Source organism: Stegodyphus dumicola, chromosome 12, assembly GCF_044657685.1.
Source record: "Stegodyphus dumicola isolate Sdum_Otavi_A_Nest chromosome 12, ASM4465768v1".
Classification (NCBI taxonomy): domain Eukaryota; kingdom Metazoa; phylum Arthropoda; class Arachnida; order Araneae; family Eresidae; genus Stegodyphus; species Stegodyphus dumicola.
In genome coordinates, this window is record NC_140779.1 from 73,958,027 (window position 1) to 73,976,030 (window position 18,004).

At 32.6% G+C, this 18,004-nt stretch overlaps 1 protein-coding gene across 9 annotated transcripts in view; it reads right to left on the reverse strand.

Annotated features, from left to right (window-relative positions):
- Window positions 1-18,004, reverse strand: part of LOC118183057 (calpain-B-like) — a 207,537-nt gene that overhangs the window by 20,149 nt on the left and 169,384 nt on the right. For 7 of the 9 annotated variants that reach the window (XM_085806582.1, XM_085806581.1, XM_085806579.1 and 4 more), the window contains 4 exons: window positions 11,112-11,159; window positions 6,775-6,910; window positions 1,857-1,915; window positions 1,042-1,110 (listed from right to left, as the gene is read on the reverse strand). In XM_085806582.1, coding sequence (XP_085662708.1) covers window positions 1,042-1,110; window positions 1,857-1,915; window positions 6,775-6,910; window positions 11,112-11,159 — 312 coding nt within the window. Of the gene's footprint in view, window positions 1-1,041; window positions 1,111-1,856; window positions 1,916-4,339; window positions 4,961-6,774; window positions 6,911-11,111; window positions 11,160-18,004 lie in introns of those variants that run through there. The other 2 variants (XM_085806580.1, XM_085806586.1) reach the window with 2 other exon arrangements.

Below are 18,004 nucleotides of genomic sequence, written 5' to 3' on the forward strand. Positions count from 1 at the left end.
CACTACAGTTTTTACAGAAAATTAGCACCCCAAGGGGACTCGTAGTTGCATTTCAAATAATTATTAAAAAAGTGCAAGATCTTAATATCGATATTCATTCTGTTTATCTTCCTGGCTATTGTAAAAGTTCTGGAAAATACAGAACTGATGCTATAGGCGAAGCTAGCCAGGAAAGTTCATATTGATTTATACCTCAAAGTTTAAATTTTCAATCAGAAGCGCTTTTAAAAGAAATGTTTTTCTCTGTATTTGGAACAGAAGATAGCTTGCCTCACCAAAAGCACAATGGACAAAAAGGTTTTTTCCTACACGTTTCACGAGCCAGTTTCCCTTAGAAAGTCCTCCACGAAGGCATCCCTTCTCTTAGGTAGATAGCCCTAGTGTGCTTTGCCATAATTAAATACACCACCTACACGTTTCACAGAACAAAAGTCGATCAATTTTCAGTAGATTTGAATTTAAATTTTGTGTGCCATAGAAATTTTAAGGGTTATTTAAAGAGAACTGGATTTATTCCAAGGGCGCTATGCAGCTGCGGTAACGACAATACAGATTTTAATCATTTTTTCATGAATGTTTTCACTGTGTTCAGTAGTACTTTAGGTCATTTTCAACAGCCTGTCTGACTCTCGGTCGCCCATTTTTTCTGAAGTTTTACAGACTAAAGAGATAATTTCCACTTTTGGGAATTTCATTTTGAATTTAGTTTTTTATTTTCTCCCCTTGCAGTGTTATTGAGCTTTTTATTCACTTATTACGTTACTAGCATAATTTATTTGCGTAAGCTTTGTAGTAACATTGGGAAATAAAAAGAGATGAAGCTACAGTTAACAGAAACAGCAATATTTACGGAAAAATATTTGTCAAATGTTAAAAAAGTTCTGCGAAGCATTATATTGTCATCGTTCTTATGTTCGCCTGCAAAATCCACAAATCAGTTCATTAAAAGGTTAAAAATTAATTTCAAGATTTTATTTTAACAGATAGACAAAGAAGGCAACCTAAATAAAAAAGCGTAGAGAAAGAGAAGAACATCATTACCTTCCAGGTTCTGATATCAGCCCACAGATTCTTGAATTCTTCTAATCCTAGTTTACCAGACCTGTCGACCTTATTAAGAATTAAGGTAAACTATAGAAAGTTTGAAAATAAAAGTATGTCACATCACTGTGTGTAAAGGAAAAAAGTAAATGTAATACACATAGTATTATCTTAATATACTAGCAATACTTACTACGTGTCAATTGTTTTAAATTTTATTAATGAACGTGCAGTTTTATTTATATTTAGTGTTCAGTTTTAACAAGTTTCTAAAAACTTTCCATATGAACAATTTGGAAGTATATAAAAAATAAACTCAATCATAACTACTATAAGAGAACTTTTTACGCATCTAGTACGAGAAAATTTTATTAAATAATATATTGGCAAAATATTATTATTAAGTTTATTATATTTTTTGTGTAGTATATTATAATTATTTTTCGCCCCATAATTCACTTATTTTTCTGTCTTATTAAAAGAGATTTCATGCGTAAAATAGTTAACAAGTATATGGAATTGTAAGTTATTAGTGATACGGATAGCTTTTCACTTCTATTATATGGGAAAAATAATCGGCTGAAGGAAAATATCATCCAAAGCAGTAAGAGGTATTTACAATTAAAGAAAGTGATTTTAGATTAAAATAAAATGAATAAAAATACCAGCAAAAATCCATTACAATTCTAGAGACAATATTTTATAAATATTTAGAGTGTATTCATAAATATGCAAGGGAGAACATTTTAATATTTGTTTGTATATATATTTAAACCTTTGCTATAAATTTTCACCAGTTGTTTTAAAAAGGATACATCCATCATGGCCACCATGCTCCTGCAGACGTCCAGCGAAAAGCCGTCGAATGTAAACTCTTTTTTAGAAAAAACAAGAAATATTTCAAAATTGCACCAAAAAAATTGATAAATTAAAAAATTAAAAAAATGAATTAGGATGTTATTTAACAGGAAAGTGCAGATATTTTAGTCATGCCACGTGGTTAATGTATTCTTCTAGAAAGGTTTTAGTAAGCATTAAAGTGAAAGAGTAAGTTAAGTGAAAGAGTTTGCACATTGCTTGAAAAAAATACTGAGATTTTCATTTTCCTTAACTCAATTTTGTGTCTGCATGTCATTGCGGAACGTTCCTCTAAAGCTAGTTTCAGAAAACACAGGCAATTATTTTCACAACAGATGAAAATAAATTCAGTAAAGATAATTATAAATTGTATTCGTATATACATAAAAATAAAAACACAGAAAGAAATTTGAGAAAATTTTGCAATTTCGAACTTTTATATATTTATCTCTTAGAAGTTCAAAGCAAGATTCAAGGCAGTAGTAATTCTAACCTAACGAAAACAATCATATGCTGTCTTTGTTTCTTTGAGGATAACACACCATCTTTGAGGATAACACACCATCGATGCAAATTACTGTCAGTTAAATTTTCTAACCTTTATTATATCTTTCTTTGAATTTCAAGCGTAGCAATTCAATTCAGATTTTTTAACGTCTGGTCAAGGCGATGGTCAAGGTCTAGCCTGTCTTCTGTTTTTATTTGCATGTTTCCCGCATTACAAAATGCCAGATGACTCAATAATTTCTTTTAAAAAGTTTTGTTAAAAGATATCTTAGCATAGAAATATAAAAATTAGCTGAACATGTTACCTACAAATCCTTGAGGAAACTTACATATCATTTCCAATAAATGAAAAAAAAAAAAAAAAAAAAAAAAAAAAAAAGACATTACAGTACTAACGCACCAACTTGGATTTATCACACCATAATTTATTCACGTTAATGAATTCGCATTTTTTTTTTAAAGGATCATCACTGAAAATCCTCTGTTGTCTCTGATATTTTTCTATTTACGGTCGCAAATCAATGAAAAATGCAAAATGAAAATTTAAGGAGTTCACGCTTGCATTATGTTGCACCTAGGCGTTCAGAACAAAACCTAAAGCTAAGGAAGCAACAATTACAATTCGCGAAAGTGTCTATAACTCTTGTGCAACATGTATTTCTCTCTCTCTCTTTTTTTTTTTCTATCTAGATTATTACGTTTCTACAAGAATTACTGATGCAATCCTGGTTACAAATAAACAATATTAAAGTATATTTTTAAACATTTATAATAATGGAATAAAATTAACATTTTTATTAAGCACTTAATACACTCAAACTAACTTAACTCGGGTTCACCGAACTAAAATTATTTCCATCGTCCGAGTAAACGTTCAAATTTTTTTTCCAGGTATAAAGACAACAGAATATATTCACTATATTTTGAATTAAAATAAAGAAAGTGGTTAAGTTAAAATAAAGAATAAAAAAATTGCTGCAAAAAAGACAAATTTCTGAATTTTTATTGGTGCATTAAGGATTGAAACGTATGAACGAACCGACGAAACAGACATGACAATACAATGAAACTGTTCTATTCAAAATGAAATATATTATTCCAAAATATAACGCAAGAAACACGCAGGAATTGAAATTCTGACTAATTAAAAAAAGAGTGACAAAGGAGCGATGTTTAATATTATGAGTTTAACCACGAACATAAACTGAAAATTTTCAAACAATGTGCAACAAACCAAAAAAAGTTAATTTTTCAGTAAATATGAATAAATATAGAACAGTTTGATACTTTTGCCATTTCAAGAGTCACATGTTTTCTCGCTTTTTTTAAATAACTTGAAACACATTAACTATCATATCACTGATGACTATATTTCTATGGATCGCTCTAGAATTCTTCTGAACACGTAACGGACGCTAAGTACATCATTAGCTACTGTAGGATCGAGGCAAAAAATAAGTAGAATACGTAGTTAGGCATGATAAAGCATAAGAGGGCTACTTGAGGAGATGCTTTCTAAAATGATGATTCTAAAAAATATTCTGAGGAGATTTCTTTCTCGCTTATGCAAAATAAAGCTCATATAAGCAAACCCTACTGAAGAAACAAGTCCATCTAACGAATAAAATTTCACACACAGTTGTCGTCATCATGAAAGCAAAGCGAACACAAGTAGTCGGCCAAAAGCATAAGCATAAGAGAGAAATCAACAAACGATTATTTAAAAGAAATACAAAATTCTTTGACCTTATACTTGCATGCGTTTGTAAACAAATACGAAGTAACCTTGCTAAAGTTCTTATATATATTGACTCAGGTCCTTATATATATATATACGAAGGATTTTTCTTAAAATATTCTCTATATTAACACACTTATTGTTTGAATAACGGGAAAAGGTCTAATTTTTTTTTTAGGATGATGTGATGCATCGGCTCATTACAAATTTTTTCTGATGAAAGTACACATACCATTGGGTCTATACAAACTGTACTATACAAACTTGTAATATACATACAAACTATCTAATCTGAAATTATTCATTTAAATCGCTAAGTATTCTACAATTTCCATTTTCAGACTTAACAACACACTCAAGTAGAATTATATTAAAATAAATATCTTTCCTATTTTTATAGTCCAGCGCATTCACAGTATTATGATAAGACACAGATAGCGATTAAAAGGGGGAAGTATGATTTTAGAAATAGTTAATAACATGCTGTGCTCATACATCATGCATATGCAAAGACATGCAAAATTAATTCCTGCACCATATGGGTTAGAAAAGATAATTATCCTAAAAATAAAGCAGTCTTACCATTCTCTGTTTGGAGGTTCAACATTCCAGGGAATATGGAGGTAAGGGGGGAAAAAAGGGAATTCACGTTACATAACTTAAAAATTGGGAAAAATCATGCAATATTTTTTAAAACTAAACTAAAAAACTATGCAAATTATGCTGAGCTTTTCTGCTGGTTGAAATGCAATCCTCAATTAAGACACTCGTGAATTTATTTATCGACAAAATATCACCTACCTAAATCCAATGATGCTGCAATGAAAAGAAAGTCATATTCTGAACTGAATCAACACATTTCACAACTAAAATTTCTAAAAATTACCCTTTAAATGGGTAATTTTTCAGTTCAAAGTTCTGAAATCGTAATCTGGGGAGCTACATGTGGTTTTTCAAACTCTTCTGTCCATCCCTTCCTTTTCCGAATCAGTGTCACATTCAAATAAATGAAACATACTATTTTTTTTTATATATATTTCAAGAATATTTCTTCAACTACATAAAATTATAATTATGCTCAAGCTTAAAACCTATTTAATTATAGACTTCTAAAATAAAATTTTGTTTAACATTTAAAATATCACGATATTGTAATTGCTTTTAATCATTTGTTTATGAAATACATTTGCAGAATTTTGTAAACATTCTAACAATCACCAGCCCAGGTTACGATTTAAGAACGTTTATTCTAAACGTCCTATGAGGTTTATATCAGATAATTAAGACATAAAACAATCTCTGAACCTCAGCTTGAATGTTATTTCAAACTTTTACTCGAGGATTTATTTTAAAATGTATACTGGTTTGTTAAAAAATAACCACCTTATTATACATAATAACAACACTTAAAGCAAAATCTACAGTGATTTTGAAACATGGAGGCACAGTATAAACAATAATTTCAGAAGGAACACTTTTAATTAAATATAGGAAATAATTTTAAATCAAGAAACTTCTCCTGATGCAAGAATTTCATTCTTTTCGCAATTGTATGAATTCTTCATTTCGTTAATGCTTAATGTACATTGAAGAAAGCTTTAAAAAAAGTCCGATCCTTAGTAGCAAATAGTTTTAAAAGTTTTTCCTCATTTGTAAATTTATTATTTTTATTTATTTAATTTTTTTCTCAGACTGCTCAGCTTCATGCAGTGTTTTTTCTCTCAGTTTAAACTGAAATCACTGTGAATCAGTAATTTCCATTCTTATACATTCAGACGTTTAGAAAAACTGTTTTTTTTTTTTTTTTAATCTCATTCGCATTTGAATATGAGATTTTGCAAGCTCTTGTTTTCGCATATCAGCGTTATTATGTATTTGATGCATATAATGAAGTTTTCTCTGTTTATTACAAGTAAAAAAGTGCTTTATGCTAATAATCATTAATGTTTCAATCAAATAAATTTTATATCAGTTCTTGCAAGAAAGGGATAAAGTACGAAATACAGAATTCTAATTATATATCAAGTGCTAAGTTTGTTTTGGTTTTAATTACTTATACGTTTTAATAAAGTACTAATGTGCACTTTTAACAACCTAGATTTGAGAAATGCAGTTTTAAATTTCGGAATTAAATACCTAGAAGTAGATCATTTTCAAAATTTTTGCTTCGGATAGTTCATCATTCAAAGCGCATTTAAATAAACTGCAACATGTATTCCAAAAAATACTTATTTTATCAAGTATTATCAAGTATTATGCATTCTTTCAAATATTGAAAAGCCACATATTTGTTTATCTGCATATTTAAAAAAACTTCTTAAGCGTGCTTAAAAACACTACATCTTTGCTTAAATGGTAAGTTTAACTTTCACTAAAACAAACAACAAGGTTAATAAAATTCTTGTTACAAAAAAATTAAGCTCAAATTTCGTCACATGTGAACTATATGCACTGAAATTTAAAACTACAGCAATTACGCAAGCAAATTATATAACGTCACTAGTATGTTATAAAAACAAACTCTCCCAGAAAAAAATTGAACCAAAAACAAAAACTAACATTATTCCAAAACAGTTTATCATCTTTTACTTTTTAACTCACAAATACCACAGAATTTTCCCAATTCCTACCTTTCTTCAAAGCAAAATCCAAGATTTCTTGCAATTCGTAGCAGTCGACTTCTAAATCTTCACCAGAGATGCTGGCAAAGAAATCTTTGACTTCCTGATCCTTGCTTTTTTCTTCTTCTGTTTCTTGCACTTGAACCTACAAATATCATTAAGAGAATCGTATTTAGATTGCACAACAAATTACATCAATTTAAAAAAAACCGCAGTCATGCTTTATGAAATACTAGGGGTACACGCCACACAAGAAGAGATGATAGTAAATAATTTAAACGCATGCATCTTTCTAAGAAAATTAACGAGTGTTTTTGGATTGTATAAGTGCGATGAATTGATGAAAGCAAACATAATTAAAATTTCAATTATATATTTGACATGCATTAATGGATAGCCAATGAACTAGGGATTACGAATTTTATCCGCTGCTATATAGATATAAAATGGCTATACAGGATATCATAAAATTCCTAATTTGAGATCTCTTTCGTTAATATGCTCCAAACTTCTTTCTGTGGGAATAGAAAAAAATAAAGCATCTTGAGGGCCTAATTATATTTTATTTTTATTTAAATGAATAAACAAGAAAATGTCCATATAAACACCAAAACCCATTGGCACAGATCTTATCCAGTCCCTCTGAAAAGGTCTTAACCGACACTGTTGCATATTAGCCACTTTATTAGTCAAAACTGTTGCCTTGATTTTAAATTACATACGTTTTCTTACCTTTATTAATGACCTTCTTATTTTCAAGGTAAATGTTGTCAGTAAAAAACTGCTAAAGTCTTTTATTCTATTTTAGTTTTCTGTTTATTGAAATAATTAAGAGGTATATTTCCCATGTTAAGAAACATTTTACCTCCATGATATCCTACAAAGGAACAATCTAAATTTTGTTACTGCGAAACTAATGGGCCGGCGAAAATTTAATTGAGGAAGCATTTATTCCCTTTTTCCTTTCCTTTCATTTTTAATCAATTTTCCGTAAGCTTGAGCAATGCTAAAAACAAAATACAGTTAAATGTTTCTTTAAGAAGCTAGCTACGAAATTTTGTGCTATGAAGGAGCAAATGGCCCAATTACAATTAGTTGATGTAAGTGGTACTACAAGCTGAAGAAAATATCACACATTTCGTTCTTCGTTACACCTTAGTGGGTAACGTGTCTCTAAAACGTGTCTCTAATGCAAACAACAAGGTGTACTATAAATTCAACATCAGAAGGATTAATTGCTAGTTTTCAAAACTTTGGTTAAGTCTCAAAACACATGCTGAGCCCAGATCTGACACTTTATGGACTTAAAACAGACAAAGGATTATTATTTTTGGGGTCAGCCAAAAGTTTTGGTTCATGCCGAAAGGATTACTGATCTGCAGCACCGAGAGACGAAAAACCTCGTAGCGGCTTAGGCTGATTCTGTGTTATTGGAGTTACAGTATCGAATGTTCGTATGTTCTAAAAATAACAAATCTAATTCTGAACTCAGTGAAATCCCATATGATGTTTGATTTTTGTAACCCCCGGTAAAATTACAAGTTCGTTACATTTTTATTTCTGTTCTTGCTACTCATACTTAAAAGTGTTACTAAAACTGAGAAGCTTAAATCTGCTTATTCTGTCTTAAATTTACGCATTTATCTCCTATCATTTCCAGATAATCCACATGAAAAGCTTGGATATTTTCCGTTATAGGACAATATGATGATAAAAATTTTCTTGAGATAAAGAATATGCCTGTTAGGTTAGGAATTTCAGTAAGCAAAGAACGAAAGTACACTATTGTGCAAAACTTAAGCAACAATGTAAATTATAATCAGATAGCCATTAAATTGTAGAAAAGGGGTTCTTGCATTCAGTACAATGAACACGCAATTCAGTAGAAAGGTCATGTGTATGCAAATGTCTAGAAAAAAACGTCACAGGCTACGTGAGCGTACGCAAAACGCGTACGGTCAGCGTGCTCAACTCGAGACTACCATAAAAGGAAAGATGGAGACGCAATTAAAGACTTTCGCTTCAAGTACAAGGAGTTCTTTCGTGAAATATTGGTTAGAAGAAATGATCTGGATGACTTCACACGTGGAAGAATGATCGAAAATCTGGAGTAGGGGCGAAGTGTTACCAGTATAGCTGAAGAGTTCGGAATCAACAAAAGTGTCGTTTCGCGCGCTTGGAAAGCTTTACAAACCATAGGTACGGCTGTTAGAAAGGGTGGTGGTGGCCGCCCAAGGAAAACAACTGCAGTGTGCAGTGGATGACCGATATATTGTCCTGCAGGCGAAAAGAGCCCGAAACCAGTCACAACAATCCATAGTTCAACAAATGTGTACAGCAACGGGGTGACAAGTGTCGCGGTTTACTGTGTCCAGACTCCTTCACAAAGGTGGCTTATTCGCCTGCCGTCCTGAACACTGCATTCCTCGTCACCGTTTACAGTGGTGCCAGAAGCGCAAAAACTGAGCATCTCATCAATAGAGTCGTATCCTCCTTACGGATGAGAGTCGTTTTAGTGCCACAAGCGATACTTAACACAAATTGAGTTGGAGAGAGGTCGGGATATGGTTTAATCTCAGTAACATCACGGAAAGAGACCGTTACGGTGTCCTGAAGATCTCGTCTGGAGAGACATTATGCTGAACGGGCGGACAGAGCTCCACGTTTTCGACAGAAGTTCTGTAACCGGAGATCGCTATTGTCAGGAGGTGATCCTTCCCCATGTGCGTCTGTTCCGAGGTGCCATTGGAGCAAATTTCGTTTTTATTAATTACAATGCACAGCCACACCAGACTCCTGCTGTTCAGAAACTACTGAAAAGTGAAGATATTACTCAAATGGATTGGCCAGCGTGCTGCCCTGATTTAAATCCCGTAGAACATGTGTTGGATGCTTTGGAGAGATGCCTTGTGGCCCGATTACATCCTACGGGGAACACCCAGCAACTGAAACAGATGCTGATTGAGGAATGGGCAGTCTTACTTCAAGATCTGTTGGACAATCTGGTGCTGAGTATGGAAAGACCGTTCGAAGCAACCATTACAGTGAGGGGAGGGCATATCCCATAGTAAGGAACATCTGCTTGTTGTTCTTCCTCTTGTACAATCATGTATAACGATACTATGAGTTCAATAAAGCCTATTTTTGTTTGATTTCATACTGTAAGCATTGCATTCATTTTTAGCGCAATTATGCTTTCTTCATCGTTTAAATACAAAATGCTGTCTCTTAATTCTGAATTTCATGTCTCTCAGATAATTTCTCATGGAGTTATGCAAAAAAGAACACCTGTTGCTTAAGTTTTGCACACCAGTGTACTTAGAAAACCAAAAAGCTGTTATAAAAGAACAAAAGTTAAATGTGGTTGATAGACTACAGTGAGTGTTCATTCAATGAATTCATATGAATTCCGTGATACAAAGTCATCACATGAGTTTATGGAATCGTCATTCACATGAATTCATATAACTGAGAAATAAAGTTAATAAAGTTAATTCTTAGGTGTTCGCTGGAACTATCAAGTTGATTCATATATCTCTTCATAGAATGCTGCTTGGCACGTTTTATCTATAAAGGAAAAGACCAAACCTTTTCCCAGCCAGATCGGAATCATTACTATCCTTCCATAGCGTCCGTTATTATACACATATCTAAATGCTCTGTTAACAAATTTGTAAAATAATTGAATTAGATATTTTGTGTACGTAATTGTTTTCGCTAGAATTACTGTCTTGAAAACTCCGAGACACAATTTTACACATATCTTGTTATAGTTTTTGAGCAAAAACAATATATTTGAATTAATGACAATTACTCAATCTCACACCGATCTTTGAAGACTAATATTTAATATAATTTCATGAAAAGAAAATTTTTTTAACTTGTTGGGATGTAAGGGCTTTATCACATAAGGAAAATAATCAAGCAATATATAGCGTTATATGTAAATCTGACTTTCAAGAACCTCACAATACATTTTCACATATAAATTGTGACCTGCAGTTCCTTAATGATGAATTTAACGTTTGACTGTTCCAACAAAATGACTTTTACAGAATAAATTTCCTCTCGTTTATAATAACTAATGAGTATCAAATCTTTCGAGGTTTATCTGCATCGAAAGAGTTGAACACTAGCTAAGAGTCGCATAGAAAATAAATTTACACATTACAGTCAGAATCATATAATCTTTTGTATACTTTACTGCGCGTTTACAAACTTTAAGAAATATATGTGAAAACGTAAAGTAAGGGAAGAAAGACACAGGAAAAGGTTTTGTTCAAAGCACTCCAAACTCATGGGGAAGGATATCATGCTTTGCTTTTAAATGTTCAACAAGAGCTTACAGAAAATGGAACAGGATACGTTGTGATATCTCCCGCAAACTTTTCCGTCTGTTGGAAACGATATATATAAATTAAACTATGCAAAAATCTCTGAAAACAATCACTAAATTTATGGTCAGTAATTCAAAGCATTTTCAGGAACATTTAGTTATTATATAACTTAAATATCTCTTAATGAATAAAATCTATCTGTTGAAAGGCAACTATTTCGGAAGATAATGCTTCTTATAATAACAGGAAATTTAGCGGCTCTAAACATAAAATTTTTATACAATTGCAAAAAACGATAAATTGTCGTACAAACATCCTACACTGACAACCAATAAGTATTTGGACACCTATGCAAATGATGATATCTGCGGTCCTAAGGTACGTCACGGACTCCGCCGGTATATATCGTGTAGGAAACAGCATCGGCTTTTAGTCGCATGCAAGATGCCTTGCAGCTCGGAGCTCTCTGATTTCGAGAAAGGTATAATTATCGGGTATCACAAATGTGGCCGATCCTTAAGGGACATATATAACGATCTGAAGTACCGAAAATCGACAGTGGCCTATGTGATTAAGAAGTGGAAGGTGAGCGGTGATTGTCGGAATGTGCCCCGAGTCGGCAGACGAACGAAACTGAGAGATAGAGACCGACGAGTGCTGTCCAGAGAAATTCGGGAGAACCGTACCCAACCGATGGCCCTCATCCGCGAGGAGTTTCAACAGGCATCCGGGAGTATTGTTTCAATGAATACCATCCGTAAGGAAGCACATCTGCTTGGTTTTTATGGTCGTGCTGCTGCCGATAAGCCTTTGATCACAAAGTCCAACCGCGCTGCTCGGTTAATGTGGTGCAAAGCACATCGAAATTGGACCGTAGATTAGTGGAAACGGGTTCTTTGGAGTGACGAATCAAGGTTCACCCTTACTGTTCGGATGGCAGGATCTGGGTCTGGCGTCTACCTGGAGAACGTCTCCTGCCAGAATGCATTGTGCCAACAGTCAAGTTCGGCGGAGGTGGAATTATGGCCTGGGAATGTTTCTACTGGTATGGGCTGGGACCCTTGGTCCCCATTCATGGTAAGCTCAACTCCGATGCCTACTGCACTATTTTGGATGACAATGTGCTTTCTACGTTGTGGCAGTTTTACGGGTTGGACCCCTGTTACTTTCAGGACGACAATGCCAGTTGTCATGTTTCGACGTTAACCAAGGCTTGGTATGGTGCCAATGGAGATCATCGAATGGACTGGCCTGCCCAGAGTCCAGACCTGAACCCTATTGAGAACCTCTGGGACGAGTTGCATCGCTGAATTCAGAGGTGCACTACCCGTGCAAAATCGGTGAAGGAACTTCTATGTCTTCTCCAAGCCGAGTGGAAGAAAATACCACTAGCTGTCATACAAAGACTTGTGGAAAGTCCACGCTGTAATTACCTCTCGTGGAGGCTCTGCCAACTATTGATTTTGAATAAAGTTAGTTTTTCTTTTCTATCACAGGTGTCCAAATACTTATTGGTAGTCAGTGTATTAGATATGAAATCATAGTATATACAAAAATTTAAAAATAGGTCATAAAACTTCAAGTATAATATGAATTAGACTAGGAATTCGTATTTCTAATAATAACTCATCGACAGAACATATTCTGCTATTCCGAGTCAGATTAATGGCAGAAGGCGTATGCTATTTTCTTTCACTGTCGAACTTATGCGAAAACAAAATACCTGTATCAGTGATGAATCTACGATATTTAAAGAAAATAACGTTAGGTTTTGGTTCTTAATAATTTTTGTGAAATATATAAAATAAGAGACATGCATAATATATAGAATATTTACATTATTTACAAGAATATTTACGATAAAACTAATGTTTGTAACTGGAAAAAATACTTCAAATTCTGTGGCCACAGCTTTTGTAGCCAGTGATATTGCCACAGCGTCAGTGTCACTTGCTCTAAAATTTGTCATCAGCTTCTTTAGTAGTCAAAACTACAGCTCGCTTCTAAGAGATGCAATCATTCACAGACGAACAGAATAATTACTTATTCATTGTATCATCTTGAATCGTCATCTTACTTCATTTTCCCGGTGATTAACAATCTTCGATGTGTTGGGGGCTTACAGGAATGTCTTTTATTAAATAGGAACACATAGGATCCAAAAGCTCAGCGGCTATGGATTTCTGTTAATCAAAGTTCAGGGTAGAAGTAAAACGTAAGACGTATTTATCAATAGCCTCTTCCAGATGAAACTGCCTGATGGAAATTATGCGTTCTAAGTTGCCTGATTTAGGACTTAGAAGAAAGAAAAATTACTTCGGAAGCTTAGCTGCTAATGCACGATGTTCGGAAATCTTATTAAACATAAATGAAAATAAACATAACTGGACACTAAACGGGATCTTTGATGGCGATGAATTGACTTTTTACTCATGTAGACGATGGGAATGAAGATAAACTTTTGTCATTTCAGGCATTTTCAATTTCTTTTTCTTTTCCATAAACTACTTCAAACGTGTAGCATGATCTTACCAATATTGAAAACGGATGTAATTCTGATACTTATCTTTTTTCTTCAAACTGCTATAAAAATATATTATTAAATAATTATTTAGGATTTCAAACTTATGAGACTCAGTTGAGTTCTGAATAATCAAGGGATGTTTATGTCAAGCTATAAAAGCAGTAGTAATTTCAAAGAGCCAGATTCTGTATTTACTAGGAAATACAACTTATTTTTGGAATTTGGAAAATTTGGTAGGATCTTAAAAACGGATGTTTTGATAAATGAAACTATAGAACGAGCGGAAAGAGTTTAATCATCCTACTATACAGAATAACTGTATTGTTTAAATACTAATGCATCATATAACACAGGTAATTACCGTATAATACAAGCTACATAACTGCAGCTGATTATAATACCTATGCCTAGCAGAGCGATTTCAATTTAGGTCCATATTTATATCCATTGTAATTAATTAGGAAGCTTGCCTCTCATTCTAAAATAAATCTCTGCTGTTATCGTCATATATTCACCTATATTTTTATTTCTTAAAATTCATCTTAAAATATTAGGGAAATAGGTGGGGCCGATAAGAGCTTTAGTCTTATTATAGTCAATGGAGGCCTTATTTTCGACTGAAATATTCTCTTCACTTTATAATTTATCTTCATAATAAATTGTGCCTTTTGCCAGTTATTTGAGTACAGCAAATATCTATCAAGATAACATAAGGTACAATCATTAAAATTTAGAAATTACTGAAATTACAAACATATTTTTCACGGAAAATTAGGACTGTGGATATAATTACATTCTTATCCATAATAATGATTATTTTTATATTTGCGTGATTACTTTATTGCCATTTTGTAATGAGCAACAATGTATCATGTTTCAAAATGTAGGAAAATAAACGTAAATTGACCGTTTTCTCTGAGTAAAATAAAAACCGTTTTCTCTGAGCAATTCAATTAAATAAATTTGCAAATTGCTTCATTAAGCTTTAATTATAATAACCGTTCTTCAAAAGTAATGCAAAACACGATAGAATTGATTCTTCATGTCAGCATAAAAAGTAATGTATTTACAATGATTGATGCATATGTTAGAGTGTATATATATGAATAACAAATATTTGAAGTTACTTTAACTATTCAAATGGAAATGGCTTCCATATTGCTGAAATAAGCATTGTTGATTATCCGGAAAAGTTACACAACTCAGTTTCGAGAAATCATAACATTCGCCATATATAAATGTACAAATTTTAACCTTTCATTTTCAAATATTATTTGTCTCCAAAAGCACATTTAGTTCCATCCCATTTTTAGAATTGAAATATTTCAGTTCCTGTTAAATATTATTCTTTTAGATTGAAAATAACAGCGGGAAAATGTATAAGGCGTTTTACTTCTTCGAGTTCCGAAACCTTTCAATTTATAGACTTCCAAACGCACATAAATTCACGAAACAACGTTTACAGGAGAGAAACTACATTATAACGCTCAGATTAGGAAAATAATGAAATAGGTAGCTAAATGTAAATTTCGCTTCTCATGCTTCCAAACGCACTGAATTAACATTTATAGTTTCAGACAAAATATTTTTCATCGCTTCTTTATATCTTACTACTGTTGAAAAGCTACTCAATAATATTTATTTCACTTATTTTTACTGGAGTAGAAAGATGGGCAGCAATCTTTTAGATTGCAGACCATTTCAGATGACAATGGAGATTTTTCTCTGTCAGGAAATAAACACAAACTAGCGGGAAGCCCGCCAGCTGAGCGGGCTGAAGCCCGCTACCTCAGGGATGGATGCCTTTGTGGTATTCGAAAGTTCGACTGAACTACCGGGCTGCTTTCCGCTTTCGTTCGCCGGGATTCGAAAGTTGGACCGAACTACCAGTGTTCAGCGATTTTGCCCGGAATTCGCCCGCTGTATTCACGTATACACACAAATGAAATGATTCTACGGAATAATGCATTAGATACACAATGAAAGTATTTGTGAAGCTATAAATAATTTATATGATTTGATGTAATAACTTGGAGTAGCTACCTGAAAACTAAACGAAAAATATCTAAATACCCTTAAATAAAATAAAAATTAATGTATAGTTGGTAAATGGAAAAATGTTTAAGTACAACATTCCAACATTATTATTGGAAGTTATTAGGCAACAAAATCGCATAATACTTGTAAATTTCCATTACAAAATGAAATGCATTTTGCATTTCTGCAGTTGAAGAAGAAGGTTCTATATTTAAACTTTCGGATTAGTTATACAATTTATTAGTATTACGCTAATTTTTGTCGCCTTAGTACCTCCAATAATAATTATTTAGCGTGTTGTTTTTAACCCAGTTTTTCACATTATGTTTTAAGATTTCCCGTTGTTTAGTTCCTTTATTGAATCACTAGCCGCTGCGCGGGCAGCCTTCGTCTGGCTTTTAAATGTACCGGAAAAGTGCCTATGGAAATTAAATTTATGAAAACCAAACATTATGAAACCAAACATTAAATTTAAAAACAGCGCAGAATTTTAGAAGAACAAATTTATCGAAAACAAACAAAAACAACATAACTTTCAATAAAAATGCATTACATATAAAAAAATTACATTGAAATAAGCAATATCCCTTAATATTGATTACCCTAATAAATGAATTAAACAACTTCCCGTTGCCTTCTCTCGACAAACGTCCAGTATCCAAAAGAAACATTAAATTGAAAAACTGCACAGAATTTTACTCTGCAGAACAACTTTATCAAAAAAAGTCAATAAAATGAATTATATATATATATATATAAATTACAATGAAATAAGCAATATCCCTTAATACAAATATTAACTATCCTAATAAATAAATTAACCAACTTCCCGTTGCAAAATCTTAAGAATTCAAATGGTATAAAGGAAGTTAAAAACTTTGTTTCCTAAAAACAATCATGCAAGACTTTTTATATAATTAAAATTATGTATAATTAACACATAATATAAAAAATTACAATGAAATAAGCAATAAATCTCATATTTTTAAGAGAAAACAGTCAGCAATCCAGTATCCAAAGTAATGAATGAAAAACTGCTACCAAAACCACATTTCTAAAAGAATGAAACTATCATCAGAAAAGCAATAACCAATCAAAATTGTGCTTTGTGAATGACATAATTCAAAATACATAAACCTCTTTGCCATTAGTTAATAAAGAGAGAGAGGTTGGGAAAAAAAAAGGAAATTCTTTCTGTTGTGCCTCGCGAGACACATACGCGTCAGAATAAAAAGATTGCGATGTACGTGTTGCGTGTATAATTAATAATATTTTATCTCATATTATCAGGACTGGTTGATCGTCGAATCTGTTTACGGAACATTTAATGTCCTGAATGGGAACAGTGAGTGCCACAGAACATAGCACAGAACATAGCTTACTGGACATAGCTTACACAGAACATAGCTTACTGGAAGCTATGTTCTGTGGAATTGTAGAACAGATGACTAAGATGCGAAGGGTTTAACTACCCTTTATTGTCCACAATATTACAGGCGCTCCCGCACTTCGGGATACAAAGACCATCCACTTGTGGTCTGAACGTAAAAATATAAGAACTACTAACTAAATTTAAATAAGAGCTAAACTTTGAATACTTTACACAAATGATTAACCCTAAGACTGGCCTTTCAGATTATTACGTATGTAGTACGCAAATTGCGAAAAACTTCAATACATCTTGGATATCACAAGTACTAAACCTCTTACCTTTAAAGGCGGACAGTAACTGATTGAAAGTTCTCATGAAATACAGTGGCAAGGAGGTTCACTTTCTCTCCATCTAATTCTGTTTTTGGCGAAAAGCCACTACTTAAATTACACTACTTAACTACAATTTAACGCGTTTATTTTAGCCGGAAGTGGAAAATAAGAGAGGACAGTAAAGTTTTAAAACAAAATAAACGTTAGTCAAAATTAAGGTTCTTACAATATTTTCAACAGTCAGCAGTCCAGTATACAAAGGATTGAATGAAAAACTGTTGCCAAAACCCCATTTATAAAAGAATGAAACTATTCAAAATAATGCTAATTTATCAAAAAGAGATGAAAATAAAAAAAATCTGATTAGAATTTTGAAAAAAAAAAAAAAAAAAAAAAAAAATCGCTTCGAGGTGCACTGGCTCTTGTCTAGATGCACCTAAGTACCAAATTTCGTATCCCTGGGTCTATTAAGTTATGCGCAGCACGAACGAAAGACACACACGCACACACACACAGACAGACTTTTTCTTTTATTATATGTAGAGATTATGTCCCAAAATCCTTTCAAATTATGAAACAACATCGAAAAATTCAAGAAAATATTTTATTATAATCCTCCACCCCCGAAATAGTTTTA